Source organism: Protopterus annectens, chromosome 2.part2 (assembly GCF_019279795.1).
Source record: "Protopterus annectens isolate FY-2018-M chromosome 2.part2, PAN1.0, whole genome shotgun sequence".
Classification (NCBI taxonomy): Eukaryota; Metazoa; Chordata; order Ceratodontiformes; family Protopteridae; genus Protopterus; species Protopterus annectens.
In genome coordinates, this window is record NC_056730.1 from 532681495 (window position 1) to 532695744 (window position 14250).

At 39.9% G+C, this 14250-nt stretch overlaps 1 protein-coding gene across 1 annotated transcript in view; it reads right to left on the bottom strand.

Moving 5' to 3' along the window:
* The window catches only part of SH3BP5 (SH3 domain binding protein 5), a 1951634-nt gene that overhangs the window by 1628809 nt on the left and 308575 nt on the right, over positions 1-14250 (bottom strand). Inside the window, exon 2 of the mRNA XM_044064003.1 lies at positions 9079-9141. Within this exon, the coding sequence (XP_043919938.1) occupies positions 9079-9141 (63 nt within the window). The remainder of the gene's footprint in view (positions 1-9078; positions 9142-14250) is intronic.

Below are 14250 nucleotides of genomic sequence, written 5' to 3' on the forward strand. Positions count from 1 at the left end.
CACACACACACACATATATTATATATATATATATATATATATATATATATATATATATGTAGGGTCTATATTATATCCTCGAACGCTTAAAAAAGCGACCGCTGATTGATTGAAATTATTTTCGCGAAACTGCAAAATATCGAAGCAGCAGAAACTCGAATTTTCTCCTAGGGAAAGAATTCGGTTGTCCGTTTCTGTTGCTTCGGTATTTTCAGTGTTATGGTGGAAAGTTACCGGTCGGATTCAGGTAAGTGTGCGATTGTGTGGATGTGAGTGTTAGGGAGATTTAGGTGAGTTAGAGTTAGGGCTCGGGTTAGGTATGTGTGCGATTGAGTGGACATGAGGGTTACGGCGGATTTAAGTGAGTTAGGGTTAGGGAGCGGGTGAGGTGCGTGTGTGATAGTGACGGACCTTAGGGTTAGGGTTTGGGTTAAGGTAAGTGGGTAGTTAGTGGTGTGTGCATAGTTTAGTGTAGGGTTAGGTATCAGATTTTAGGTGTATGTGTGTGGATTTCTGTTTGTTTGGTGTGCTTGGTTGTGTGTATGTGTTTTGGATCAGCGATTTTTTTCCCTGAGAAAAAAATCGCTGATCTGACAGTTTGAGATTGTAAGCTTTCGTTTAAATTAGGTTGATCAATCATCGTTCGCTTTTTTAAGTGTTCGATGATATAATATAGACCCTATATATATATGGATATAAATTGTGTGTGTGTGTGTGTGTGTGTGTGTGTGTGTGTGTGTGTGTGTGTGTGTATATATATATATATATATATATATACACATACATATGTATATATATATATATATATATATATATATATATATATATACATATATATATCTATACACATACATATGTATATATATATATATATATATATATATATATATATACACACACACACACACACACATATATATATATATATATATATACATATATGTATATATACATATATACATATTTGTATATATATATATATATATATATATATATATATATATATATATATATATATATACACATATGGTTTCACTTCATATCGTCAAAATCCCATTTCAATGAATTTCAAAACATCGAGACCAAATCGTCGAAAGCTCAAATCGTTGAAAACTCATAACATCGAATCTCAAATCATTGAAAACTATAAAGCAACTAGAAATAACATCCCACAGAGTTTTTACTACGTTTATGCAGGGGGCAAGCCCCCCTGCACCCCCCACACCCCCGTACATTAAATATACCAACTACAAGGTAATTTCCTAACCCCACTGTAGTGCAACCTTGGAGTTGGTATATTTAATTTTTGGGGGGTGGGGGGTGAGGGGGGGCTTGCCCCCCTGCATAAACGTAGTAAACAGTGTCTGGGATGTTATTTTTAGTGTCTTAGTAGCTTTCAATGATTTCAGATTCGATGTTATGAGTTTTCAATGAAATGAGCTTTCGACGATTTGGTCTCGATGTTTTGAAATTCGATGAAATGAGATTTCGATGATATGAAGTGACACTGTATGTATATATATATATATATATATATATATAAATATATATATATATATATATATATATATATATATATATATATACATATTTATATATATATATGTATATACATATATATATATATATATATATATGTGTGTGTGTGTGAGAGAGACAGACACATATAGGTGAATTGAGCCATCTTTTCTACACACAGTAAGCTGTTCTCTTACACCCTCCTTCCTTTACTTCTCTTCCTAACACTTCTTGCAGAACACTTCTGATTTGCAGTATCACCAGAAGTCCTTAACTTCTTTAGATTTAGATTTTTAAATCATGCCATTGTCTCTTTCCCTTCTACATGTGGGTCCCCCATCAGTTGAAGTTCTTTCTTCCACTCCTGCACAGTCAGTAATGTGCCCTCCATTTTAATCAAACTGTTTCTCAAGATTAGATTAAATAACCCCAGTACCCTGCCTCTTTCAATTTTTTTACCAGTCTTTTCTACTACACTTTACTGATCTAAGCAAGCTAAGAAACAATTTTTCTTCTCACTTCCACCCCATCTCCTAGTTAGCTTTGGTTTGTCTTTACTATCTATGGTTCCATGTTAATTCAACAAGAAGATGAAATAGTCCATTAATACTTTCAGTACATGTGCTTTGTTGACAGTCACTGCATATGTCTTTAGTCATGGCACATCCTCAATCTTCCTTTTTGTTAATCTGAATCTCATTAAGGGTGATCCTTGGTTCTTTTCCCTTCCTAAATTAATCCACTAATCTACATCTGTAATCTATTCAGACCAACAGATTCATGAGGGACGAAGAAGCACTTCACTGCATTAGCTATCCTGTGCATTAGCTATTATTACACTCAATCATTCATTTAATCATTTATTCATTTATTCATTTATTCATTCAGTCCTCAATACCCATTTTATATTACTTAAGGAAGCAGTAACCTCTACTAGCAAATAACAGTAACATGGCAGACTACCATTTCTGGAGGATATCAGGCTTTTTCAGGACACACACACACACACACACACACACACACACACACACACACACACACACACACACACACACACACACACACACACACACACACACACATTCCTACTAGCAATTTAGAAGATCAAAATTTAACCTACTGCCACAACTTTCAGATATCCAGAAAAACTAGAGCTCTTAAGGAAAACCCAAGTGGACAAATTGATGGTAAGGAGAGCAAGCATACTCCATAGCCAGGAACCATAACAGAGAAGTAAGAGCTGTGAAGAAGCAACACTAACCACTGCAGTAGTATTGCTTGCTTAATCAATGCCACCACACACAATAAAGAAAGGGTACCTTGTTCCTCCTTTCTATCAGGACCTGAAACCTTTCTGCATATTCTGCATAAATAACCTGAAGCATCGCCTACTCTCAAAAAGTCTTTTCACAAGTTACTTCCAATGGGAATTTGGTATGGTAGGCTTCACCACCAAAGCCTTGGAGATTCCATCGATGAGGGATCACTGCCAAACAAGTGATATTGCAGATATGACACTACCTCAAATTCTAGAAAGATTTCTAAGACTTTAGGCAAAGTCTTAATTCTCTGTGTGTAGAAATCAGCCTTTTATAACTGTGTAAAATATGTTCCTCCAATAAACATTTCTGGTGGGCAAAGCCTTAATCAACGGGATGTGATATTTCCACATAAATAAAAAATCCCTTTTCTGAAAATCATACATTTCTACTTTGGAATGAGGTGTAAATTGCCAGGGTCATTATGCATGATCATGCTTGATTTGGGAGGCATGCACTATTAAGTATTCCAAAAGGGTGCAAGAACTTTTAAGTTTGACTTCTTAACAGTGGCTAGGCATCATATAGTCCCAGTGATCATTTGCCTAGTAATGTTCCTATGTTCCGACATCAGACAGTTTTGGAAGTCTGGGGTCTAGAAAAAAATTATGTCATAGCCCAATAAAATGAACAGCTTCTTCAGGACAACTCCTGCATTCAGAATATGCCCCATAAACAGGAGTACATTTGACGCTTAGCCCTCATTAGTATTCCATAAAATATAAATACTTTGCTCTTTGTGGCCATTTCTACAGGCTCCTTACCTTCTATTTGACTTTTATGAATTTTTATCTCTACTACTAGTAAGCTGTTGGTTGGCTCCTGCTGATATCTCATCCATTCATCTAATTCATGAAAAAACTTGAGAGGTCTGCTGTAGCCAGTACTCAAGTATTTTAAAGAGAATATGAGTTTACAAGATCACATTTGCTGAGACCACTGCCTCAGTGGCAGCAATGTCCTAAACAAACTAATTTAGTAATCAGTTATGTTTAACTACTGTGTGGTGTCTGTATGCAATTCACTTTCATCTTTAAACATAATGATACAAGCAATAGTTTTTTTCCCCAGCTCCTTCAGAGTTATTTTAAGCTCCCGCTCAACTGCTGCTAGAAACAAAAGTCAAACTCCGCAAAATTATTATGCCTTATAATGAAACAGCAGCATCTAAACTTGAGGCCTTTAATGTTCCATTATAACCTGTTTAGTACCAACTAACTAAAATCCTAAAGCTCCCTGCTCAAGAAAGGAAAGGAAATTTGAATAAATGTTGTTCTAGGGTACAACTGCAGAGGACATCTGTGCAAATGGCATTTCTGTGAAGGAAACAGTGCAAAATGTCATTTGTCTTTTTCAGGCACCTTGTGTTTGATAACTCTTACTTAATATTATCAATTCCAAGGTGAGGACACCTTAAAGGAAAGAGTCCCCACCCCAGTTTGCAATGCACATTTGTCAGTTGGGCAGATTTCCTCACATAACTGCTCATCAAAGAAGTACCCTTCTTCCCCTGAATATGATTTTCAATGACTGACAGAACATAACATATTAATTCACCAATAGGATCTACAGAGACACATTTGATACCATCTTCTGATTGTGTTGTCCCTTTGATGTCATGTGACTGGTACCTCTCAAGAACTATTCAACGCTTCTGGTCATGACTGAAGTTTCCTCTGCAGCAAAGATAACATTCTGCTGCTTTGTAACAATGAGAAGTACTAACATTTCTTCCATAATCTTGCTTTCCATAGCTGTGAATTCTGAGGATTTAATATCTTCTCAGAAAAAACAAACATAATCTTCTGTTATACATCCGTGGTGCATTAAACTCTTTCCAATTGAACAAGCTGTTCAGGCATATCTAGGGATTCCTCTGCAGATTCATAATTCATTGTGAACTACTGATGTTAGTCAGGAAGTCAGATTTGCAAGTTAAAGTGTACAAATATTCTACATGATACTTTAACTCCATTACTGATGATGCAATACTTAGTGGGACAAACAAATCCTTTATTGTCACCCAGACCTGAAAACCTCCTGAGAGCTTGTGTTGTGTTTGGATATGTAACTCAGTTGACAACAGACTTTTGCATGTTTAATTTATGTCTTTTAAGCTTTATGACATAAGTAAAACCATCTTTCCTATTATAAAAAGAAGGAAGATCACTGTCTAACCATTTCACTACTTCACTGCTACTGAAGTGAGGACAGGCTTCCTGGAATGCTTAAATGGCTAACTGACTCTATTATTCTTGGCAAGATTAACTCAATTATTGTAAAGGCTACAAATTCCATGTAGTCCCAACATCCACTTGCATACTGAAGATTATATAATGTACTGTATAAAATGATAGAATTACCCTCTGTCCTAAATGCAAAAAGTAAATGCTACCAGGATTTCAGAGATACAGTCCTTAACACAAATGGTCTACATATTTATCTGAGAAAGAAAAAAGGTCAGCATCTTCTATTACAGGATTACACCAGCTTTCCTACAGTAACCTCAGGAGAAACCCCTTAAGTACACAGAGCAGCTCCTAAAATGATCAAAACTGTCTGTGTAGTTGCCAAGTCTGTTCTACAGAGGATAAGCTCTCATTGCAATTCGATGACCCAGGACTGACTACCAAACGGCACTATTAGGTCTTACCTCATATCATGCGTTCCAGCCCCAAAACCCGGACCACACCACAAAAGGAGGGGGTGTATCCATATTCATAAAGGATACCCACACCTCCAGGTTGGTGGCAACGCACGAAGCTTCGGAAACCATCCAGGTGCAACTAACCATAGGCAAAACTGCTCTACAAATTGTAGCATGCTACAGGCCACCCTCTCAAACTCAGGAACCCCACACAGCCTTCCTGAAGACACTGGAGGGTATAAATGTATCTCCAAACACCATCATATTGGGTGACTTCAACTACCCGAATATAGACTGGGAACATTACTCAAGCCCTAACTTTCTAGCCCAACGGTTCCTGGAGTTCATAAATTCAAATGCCATGGAACAGCTAGTCACTGTTCCCACGAGAGGAGAAAATATACTAGATCTCATTATCACAAACATGGGGACAAAATGCTCCACACCGGAAGTATATCCCTCATTGGTGAGATCTGATCATAAACTAATCTCACTGGAAATCCACATCCCGCCCCCACCCCAAACAAAAGACCACAGTGAAGAACTTCTCTAAAGCAAACTTCACACTACTCAAGACTGGTGTGGTATCCTTCAAGGCCCCTGAGCCAGTGGAAACCACAACCCAAGCTGCGGAAGCCCTTACAAATGCCTTCTATGAACACCTCCAGGACTGCATGGATCAGGCAATCCCAAATAAAACCAAGACTCTTTCCACAAAGGGCAAACGTCCAGTCTGGTGGACCCCAGCCATTAACAAACTTTACAATAAGAGGAGAAAGCTATTACATGATAGAACAAAATCCATAAAAGGGAAGTCACCCCTGATCATTATTAGTAAAAAAATACGAGCACTCATAAAATTAACTAAGGCCAATTTTGAGAGAAAGATTGCCATGGATTCAAAGGACAATCATAAGGCCTTTTTCAGCTATGTTAGGAACCTGGGTGGAAACTCCCAGATATGCTCAGAATTAGTCCAAAATGATACAAAAATCACTGAACCCACAGACATTGCCAACATACTGGCAGACAGGTTCAGTGCAAACTTCACCCCCTCTCCCCCTCTACAGGAGAAGATAACTATCCCAGCGGAGTGTAGCCTCCCAGACATCTCAAATGCACAGGTGAAAGCTGCTCTCTCTAAAGCTAAAAACACAGCATCAATGGGACCGGATGGTGTCCCCAGCTGTGTGCTACACGAGCTAAATGAGGAATTAAACCCGCACATAAGGCAGCTGTTTAATCTCAGCCTTACCACAGGATACGTGCCCAAGGAGTGGCGTACGGCAACTGTGGTCCCACTCCACAAAGGCGGTGCCTCTACGGACCCTGGTAATTACTGCCCCATAAGCTTAACAAGCCTAGTCTGCAAAGCTATGGAGAGGATCATAATGGAGCTCATAAACAAAGATATAGGGAACTTGCAGACATTGGACCCGACCCAGTTTGGCTTCGTCAAGGGAAGATCATGCCTTTTGAACTTGGTCGACTTCTTCAAAACAGTCACCAAGGCCATTGATGAGGGAAAGGTAGTCCATACAGCCTACCTTGACCTTGCAAAGGCTTTCGACACAATACCCCACTCGGGTATTGTAGAAAAACTTACCAGCTTAAATGTAAACCCATATGTCACAAGATGGGTTGCAAACTGGCTTAAGGACAGAACCCACAGGGTTAGAGTTGCTGGCGCTATGTCAGACTCCAAGCCGTTCACAAGTGGTGTCCCACAGGGCTCGGTCCTTGGCCCCCTATTGTCCGGCATCTACTTCTCAGAAGTACAGGCCAACATGGGAGGACTTTGGCTGACAAAGTTTGCAGACGACTGCAAACTGGGCGCCATAGTGGAAAGTGCATCGGACACGGATATCCTTCAGAAGGGACTCACGGAAACAGATAGCTGGTGCCAGAGCCATGGCCTGAAGTTAAACGCCAAAAAATGTATAGTCATACCCTTCGGGAAAAACAAGGTAACCCCAAGCTACCATATAGGTGGCAATCCACTAAGCACAGAAGAGGTTATCAGGGACCTGGGGACCCAGGTTGACAGTGGCCTTTCTTTTGACACTCACATTACTAAAGTGGTTAGAAAGACCTTCTACATTGCCCACCTGATCATGAAGGGATTCACATCCAGATCTAGTGAGGTCATTGTTCCCCTGTACTCTTCACTTATCAGACCAATGATCGAGTACAATGCCCCATTCGGGATGTATCTCACCCGACATCTGCAGCAATTGGAGAGACCTCAAAAGTTCCTCACCAAAAGGATAAAGGGACTCCAAAATCTGTCATATGCTGCCAGATTGAAGAAACTCCAGCTCTATTCAGTCGCATACCGTCTGCTCAGAGGTGACATGTGCCTGACATACAAGGCCATGTCCAATCCGGAATTAATGGACATGCTCCACCTCAAAAAATCCAAATCCACCAAAACCACTAGAGCAAGTGACTTAAACCTTAGCACGGATATAAATAGGACGTGCTGGAGGGATAGATTTATCACTCAGAGACTCCCTATGTTGTGGAATAAAATCCCGGTCCATGTGAGGCAGAGCACCTCGCTGGCTCTGTTCAAGAGAAATCTTGACCTGTGGATGGGAGATCGTAGGTTTACCCCGGGAATCATCTCTGTGTCACTGCTGGACAGAGGCACAACAAACTAATGGGCACAGTATTTTTTCATATAAGGGGTGGCGTAAGCCACAAAAATTTGGGCTAGGCTTATAAATGCCTTAGGGCAGATAGCCTAGTATAAACCTATGAACCTATGAACCCATGTGCTAAGAAGCCTGTGAGAGAAGAGTGAAAGGGAGCAGCCAGTGTCAGTTAATCCATCCTGCAGTTACAGCGGCAACTGAAGACAGAGGTGCACAACATGCAGCTTACAAGCCAGGGATGTGCACTTGGCTCTGCAAAGCCACATCCATGCAGTAGCCTTTGTGTTAGTTACATGGGAAAAAGTACACTCACAGTGGAAGGTATATTTGGCCCTGATATTTGTAAGTATGCATGTCAGTTGCCAAGGAAGGGGGTACAGCCAGAAAGATGAATAATCCTTCAAGTCTGCCTGGACAATGTCTGTACCATGGCCATCTCTTGCCCTGCTAATGGCGAACAAATGAGCAAAGAACAGTTGGGGGCTTCACTATCTGCCAAAACAAGAGTACAAAAAAATAAACTTCTACAAAAACTGCTTAGTTACTGGGTTGCGTTGTGGTGTTGTCTAGGTGAATGGCAACAGGACTAATGAGGTAGTAAATCTATCTACAGCATACCATATACAATTAACATCTTTTGCAGCATCCTTGCTTAATCTCACAATATCTGTTTCCCTGCCAGTATTCTACAGTACTGAATTGTTATTGGTTTTCTACAGTATTCTCTGCTGAAGAAAACTGCACATCTAGAATATGCATCACTGATCAGGCTGTCCTTTGTCTTGTGTTCATATTCTAATTATTATGAAATGTCAGGCTGGTGTGACCTTGAAAGGAAAACAGCAAAACGTATGCCATATAATAAGGAAAAAAATATAGGTCAGGACAAAACTCAAATGCACATATAAAAAACATTTACAGTAGAAAAGGACCATACCTCTAGCTCTGTCTCTCTTCGATTGATGGCATCTGTAGACTGATTAAGCTTTTCCAGTTCTCCCTAGAAAAAGCAAAACAAACAGATCACTGAAAACGTAATAATTTTGTATGTGCTACAAAGACATATGCTTTTTAAAACTGTCTAGCATTTTCTTCAGAAATCTCTAATTGAATGTGAGAAGTTAAAACGTGAGATAGAGTGCTCAGACTCAAGCCAATGTTTTATTAGTATTTGCAAATCAATACTACACGTATTTATTTTGAGAGGCTCAGATAAATTATGTTAACCTGTTCCACTGTTTTCCCTTCAACATCATTTTCTTCTAATTGCCCCATTTGTTGCCATGACAGCTGTGTTGTCTGTACTCGGTTTCATCCCATGTGCCTTCAGTTTTACACCCCATTGCCTTATTTGCTGAAGTTCCTGTTCCTAATCTGCTTGTAGTATTATATCACCTGCATACAATAGCTTTGATGACCTCTTCCCTCTGACCTGTTTGCTAATGTAGTCCATCACCAGTATGAACAGCAGTGGGCTTAGAGCTGAACCCTGATGCACACTCACTCCCACTGAGAACCCCTCCCTGAGTCCAACAGTGTTTATATTTGTATCACTGGATCCTTGTACATGGTCTACACAAATTCTACCAGTGTTTCTGGAACTTTGAACCATCTCATGACTGCCCATAGCAGCTTAATTGAGACCTTGTCATATGCTTTTTCCAAGTCTAGGAATGCCCAGATAGGCTCTTTCCTCATCTCTAGCTTCTCCTCCACTGTCTGTCTCACTGCAAACATCAGGTAAGTTGTGATGCATCCTGAAATGAATGTGAACTCTCCCATCTTACTTTCTACTACTCTGCATATACATTTGTCATTCAGCCTCTCCAGCTCATTCATGTAGTGTGACAGGAGTTTTACACTTCTGCACTGCCTACACTTACGTATATCCCCTTTGTTCTTGTGCACTGGCACTCAGTTATTCTCCGGTCATCTAGGGTACATCTTTCTCTCCATACTGCTATGAGGACGCTTAGAAGCCATCTTGCCCATAACTCACCCAACCTCTTGACAATATCTACTGTGACCTCATCTAAGCAAACTGCTTTACCCTGACTTCATTCTCCTTAGTGCTGGTCTTGTTTCTTCTGGGTAGGACTCTTCTTCCTCTTCGTCGTAGGCTCTATATGGGGCAGTACAGCTTCTGTGGGGTTTGCCATCAGCCGAGTCACTTTCCAGAATTTAATAAGTGCTTCTGATGTCTTGTTCTTTGTTACTGACTGCTCGCTTAGCCTCTTTGTTAGCTAACCAGTATTCTTTCTTAGCCTTGCACATCTTTTCTATCTCCCACTATGCCTGTGCTCGTTCCTTCTATTGATGGCTTTCTAGACTTTTGCATTCCCTAACAGCTTTCCTTATGTACTTTATTTCCATTTCTGGCTCAGCCACATATCTGTTCAACAGTCTTCACACATGCCATTTTTCTTTGATTCCACCTTTCTCTTCTTTCTGAAGTGCAAGTGCCCAGAGTACTTCTATGAACTGCTGTGTTTACATTCCAGTCCACTTCCAGGTTGTCAGCCTAGTCTCTGTTGACTTTAGAACCTTCTCTAACCACCACTTGCATCTGACTCTGGCCATCAGTAGTTTATATCCTTCATCATATCTGATACATATGCAAATTATGAAATCAGTTCCATAACATCTGGTTGGGAGGGTGGCCTAATGGTTAAGGTGTTTGCCTTACAAATACAAGGTGCAGGGTTTGTGTCTCACAAGGGATAATTGGCTAGGCTTAAAATGGCTCACAAGGGCAGTTAGCTTAGTACTAATCTATGAACCTCTGAACTGCAAAGCAGCAATAAAGCATGCAGCGAGCATGCACACATGTACATGTGTGTGTGTGTGTGTGTGTGTGTGTGTGTGTGTGTGTGTGTGTGTGTGTGTGCGCCTGTGTGTGTGACTGTGCCTGTGGGTGTGGGTGTGTGTGTGTGTGTGTGTGTGCCTTGTACACAGTTTTATTGCACAAGGCAAAGGCAGTTCTGTAGTTACTCGACATTTTATATAAGACATCAGAAAGTACAATTGTGTAAGAAAATTTACTATAATGGTATATGTTCTAATAGATCAGTGTTGCAGTAGCCTAAGCTTCTTGGGTCTCGCTTATTGCACCGGCCAGCTTATCAGAGCTTTGACTGCTTTCTATGTGCTCCAACTGCCAAGAGCTGATGTAAAACTACATACACTTAGAGTTCCCTAGCCACACCATCTCAGCACAACTTCCAATCAAATCACATCGCCTAATACAACTCACCTCTATATTTTGTCTTCAGAACTCCTCCCACTTCATTTGACCACTACTATCAGAAAACCCTTACTTCACTTCAGACCCCTTCCCACTTCATTTTACCACTACGTCAGGAGACCCTTACCTAAACCACTATAGCTAAAATGGCTACCGTTAACAGACCTCCTACAACAAACAGAGCCAAGACCTACCAGCGCTCTACAAATGTAATGAACCAGCTACTCTTACTGATTACCACGCTAAGTCTATTAACATTAGCAACTTATAACACCTCTTACCATTCCATGCTTAACAAACCTTCCCCTTCCCACTCCACCTCTAACACCCACCCCCTACCACCCAAACCAGTAAATATCCCCATGTGTAGTTCCATCTTTAATAACTCACCTTTAAACCATGCAAAACTTTCCCTACGTTCTCATCCTAACATAACTAGTATCTCCAGGAATTACGATAAAAAACATTATCAAGTTTTTGAAAATTGTGGTTAATATAGCATTAAACTAACCCTTAGTGGGGACATACACCCAAACCCCGGTCCAGCCTGTAAACCCTCCAACTTAGTCTCACAAAATAACACACATTCAAAAAGTAGTCAGGCACAAATCATTCCTACTAGGGATAAATCTGATATTCTACTATTAAATATGAATAGAAGAAAGTGTAAACAATAAAATCCACGAGCTTCACGCTAACATCTCCCTTTACTCCCCTGACATTGTACTTCACACTGACCTGGCTAAACCGTAACACCCCCAGCAATGAAATACTACCACCAGTTTACAATATCATACGTACAAATGGAATAAATAAAAGAGGAGGAGGCGTATCCCTACTTTTTAAAAAGCACCTCTCAATAGGAACACTAGATGAAAAAACTTTAAACCTTAAAATGCTAAAGTAGTACTTGCCAAACTAAACATTAACCCTAAGAAACATATATTCATAATAGGTATCTATACACCACCAGGGGATAATACCCAGATGTTAAAAAATATATTACATTGGTGTAGCAAAACCTTACCACAGGAAACAATCTTTATGGGTGACCTCAACACAGACTGGTTAGATTGAAAGTCCCCAAACCCTAAAAAATGCATCAGCCTGCACAGCTACTCTCAACTCATCCAATCACCCACTATGGTTAATAAGCTATCTAACAAACACACCACTCTAGACTGGATTTTAACAAGCAGGCCACCCCTTTATCCCTACTCCAGTTGTCTACCAGACAGCCTCAATGATCACTTCCTAACCTATTTCATCAGGAAACAAACAAATCCAAGTAAACTAACCACACTTCTACAAATAAGAAACAAAAAACAGCTGAACCCCAATAACCATATAGATATACTTAAACACTGTAACTGGGCACCACTGAAACAGCCACCCCTACAGGAAGCTATTGACTATTTCAACTCCACCTTCCTTTCCATACTAAACTGTCAAGCTCCCAGCAGATATATACATGCTAAATCTAACTATGTCCCATGGTTAAAAATGGAAACACTATCATTTCTTAAATCTAGAGATAAGGCTTGGGCAACCTGGAACAAAACAAGGTCCCAACTCACCCTACAAACTTACCAAGAACTTAGAAATAAAGCAAAGAAGCAAATTAAACAAGACAAAATAAATTACTACTCTGAAATCCAATCTAAGCGCCATAATAATCCACAAAAATTCTGGTCCACAAACAAACAATATCTTTTTACCAGGCAAAATCAGCACACCCCCACCTACCACTACTAATAACTCAGACAATATTGCTACTCAGTTTAATAAATACTTCACTGAAACCATCTTAGCACTGTCAAACAAACAAGTCCTCTCACCTATCAAAACTTCCATTGCCTCTCCCAATATTAAATCAACCTTCTCCCTGCAACCTGTAGCCACAGGCACAATCAAAAACTACTGAAAAAATTAAAACCCACTACACTAGCTGCAGACAACTTACCTGCTGCATACCTAAAGCTAACAGCAAATGGAATAGCCTACCCTATATCAATACTAATCAATAGGTCCACAGCTGAACAACAAGTTCCTCTCATTTTGAAAACCTCTTACGTTATACCCCTACATAAAGGTGGCTCTTCAACAGATTTCACTATCGTCCAATCACAATATTATCACCACTGTCTAAAATTCTAGAGAGGGTCATTCATAAGCAAGTTACTGATTATCTGCATACTAACAAACTCCTAACAAACACTCAGCAAGGCTTTTGATTATTCCGTAGCACAGCAACCGCTCTAATGTAATTTATTAATACTGTCAACTATCACAAGAACAGCAATAACTATGTGTCCTCTATCTTCCTTGACCTATCAAAAGCCTTTGATATGGTTTGACATACTAAACTTCTAAATTTCCTCTCTGAATTAATTTTTTGTAATTCTACCCTTCTCTGGTTCCAGAATTACCTCATTGGATGCCAGCAAGCAGTCTCTTGGCAACAGACACTATCACCCCTTTTGCCAATGACCCTAGGAGTCCACAAGGCTCTATCTTAGACCCACTTCTATTCTCAATATTTACAAATACCTTCCAGTTGTCAGCCTCACAGGCTTCTCTCATCCAATATGCAGATGACTCGACAGTGATATGTGCTGCAGCCTCACTTCAAGAACTTCAGAATCTAACACAAAAAGCCTTTCTTGCAGTTGAGTCCTGGCTCACAAATGCTCAACTAATATTAAACCCTAAAAAAACAAACTTATGGTATTCCATCCTACTAAATCTGCCTTACCCACTAACACATTTAACATTTCATCACTAAATAACACCATCATATCCCCGCCACCTCACTCCAAACTTTTAGGAGGTGAAATTGGCTGCAAACTTAAATTCAATATTCAC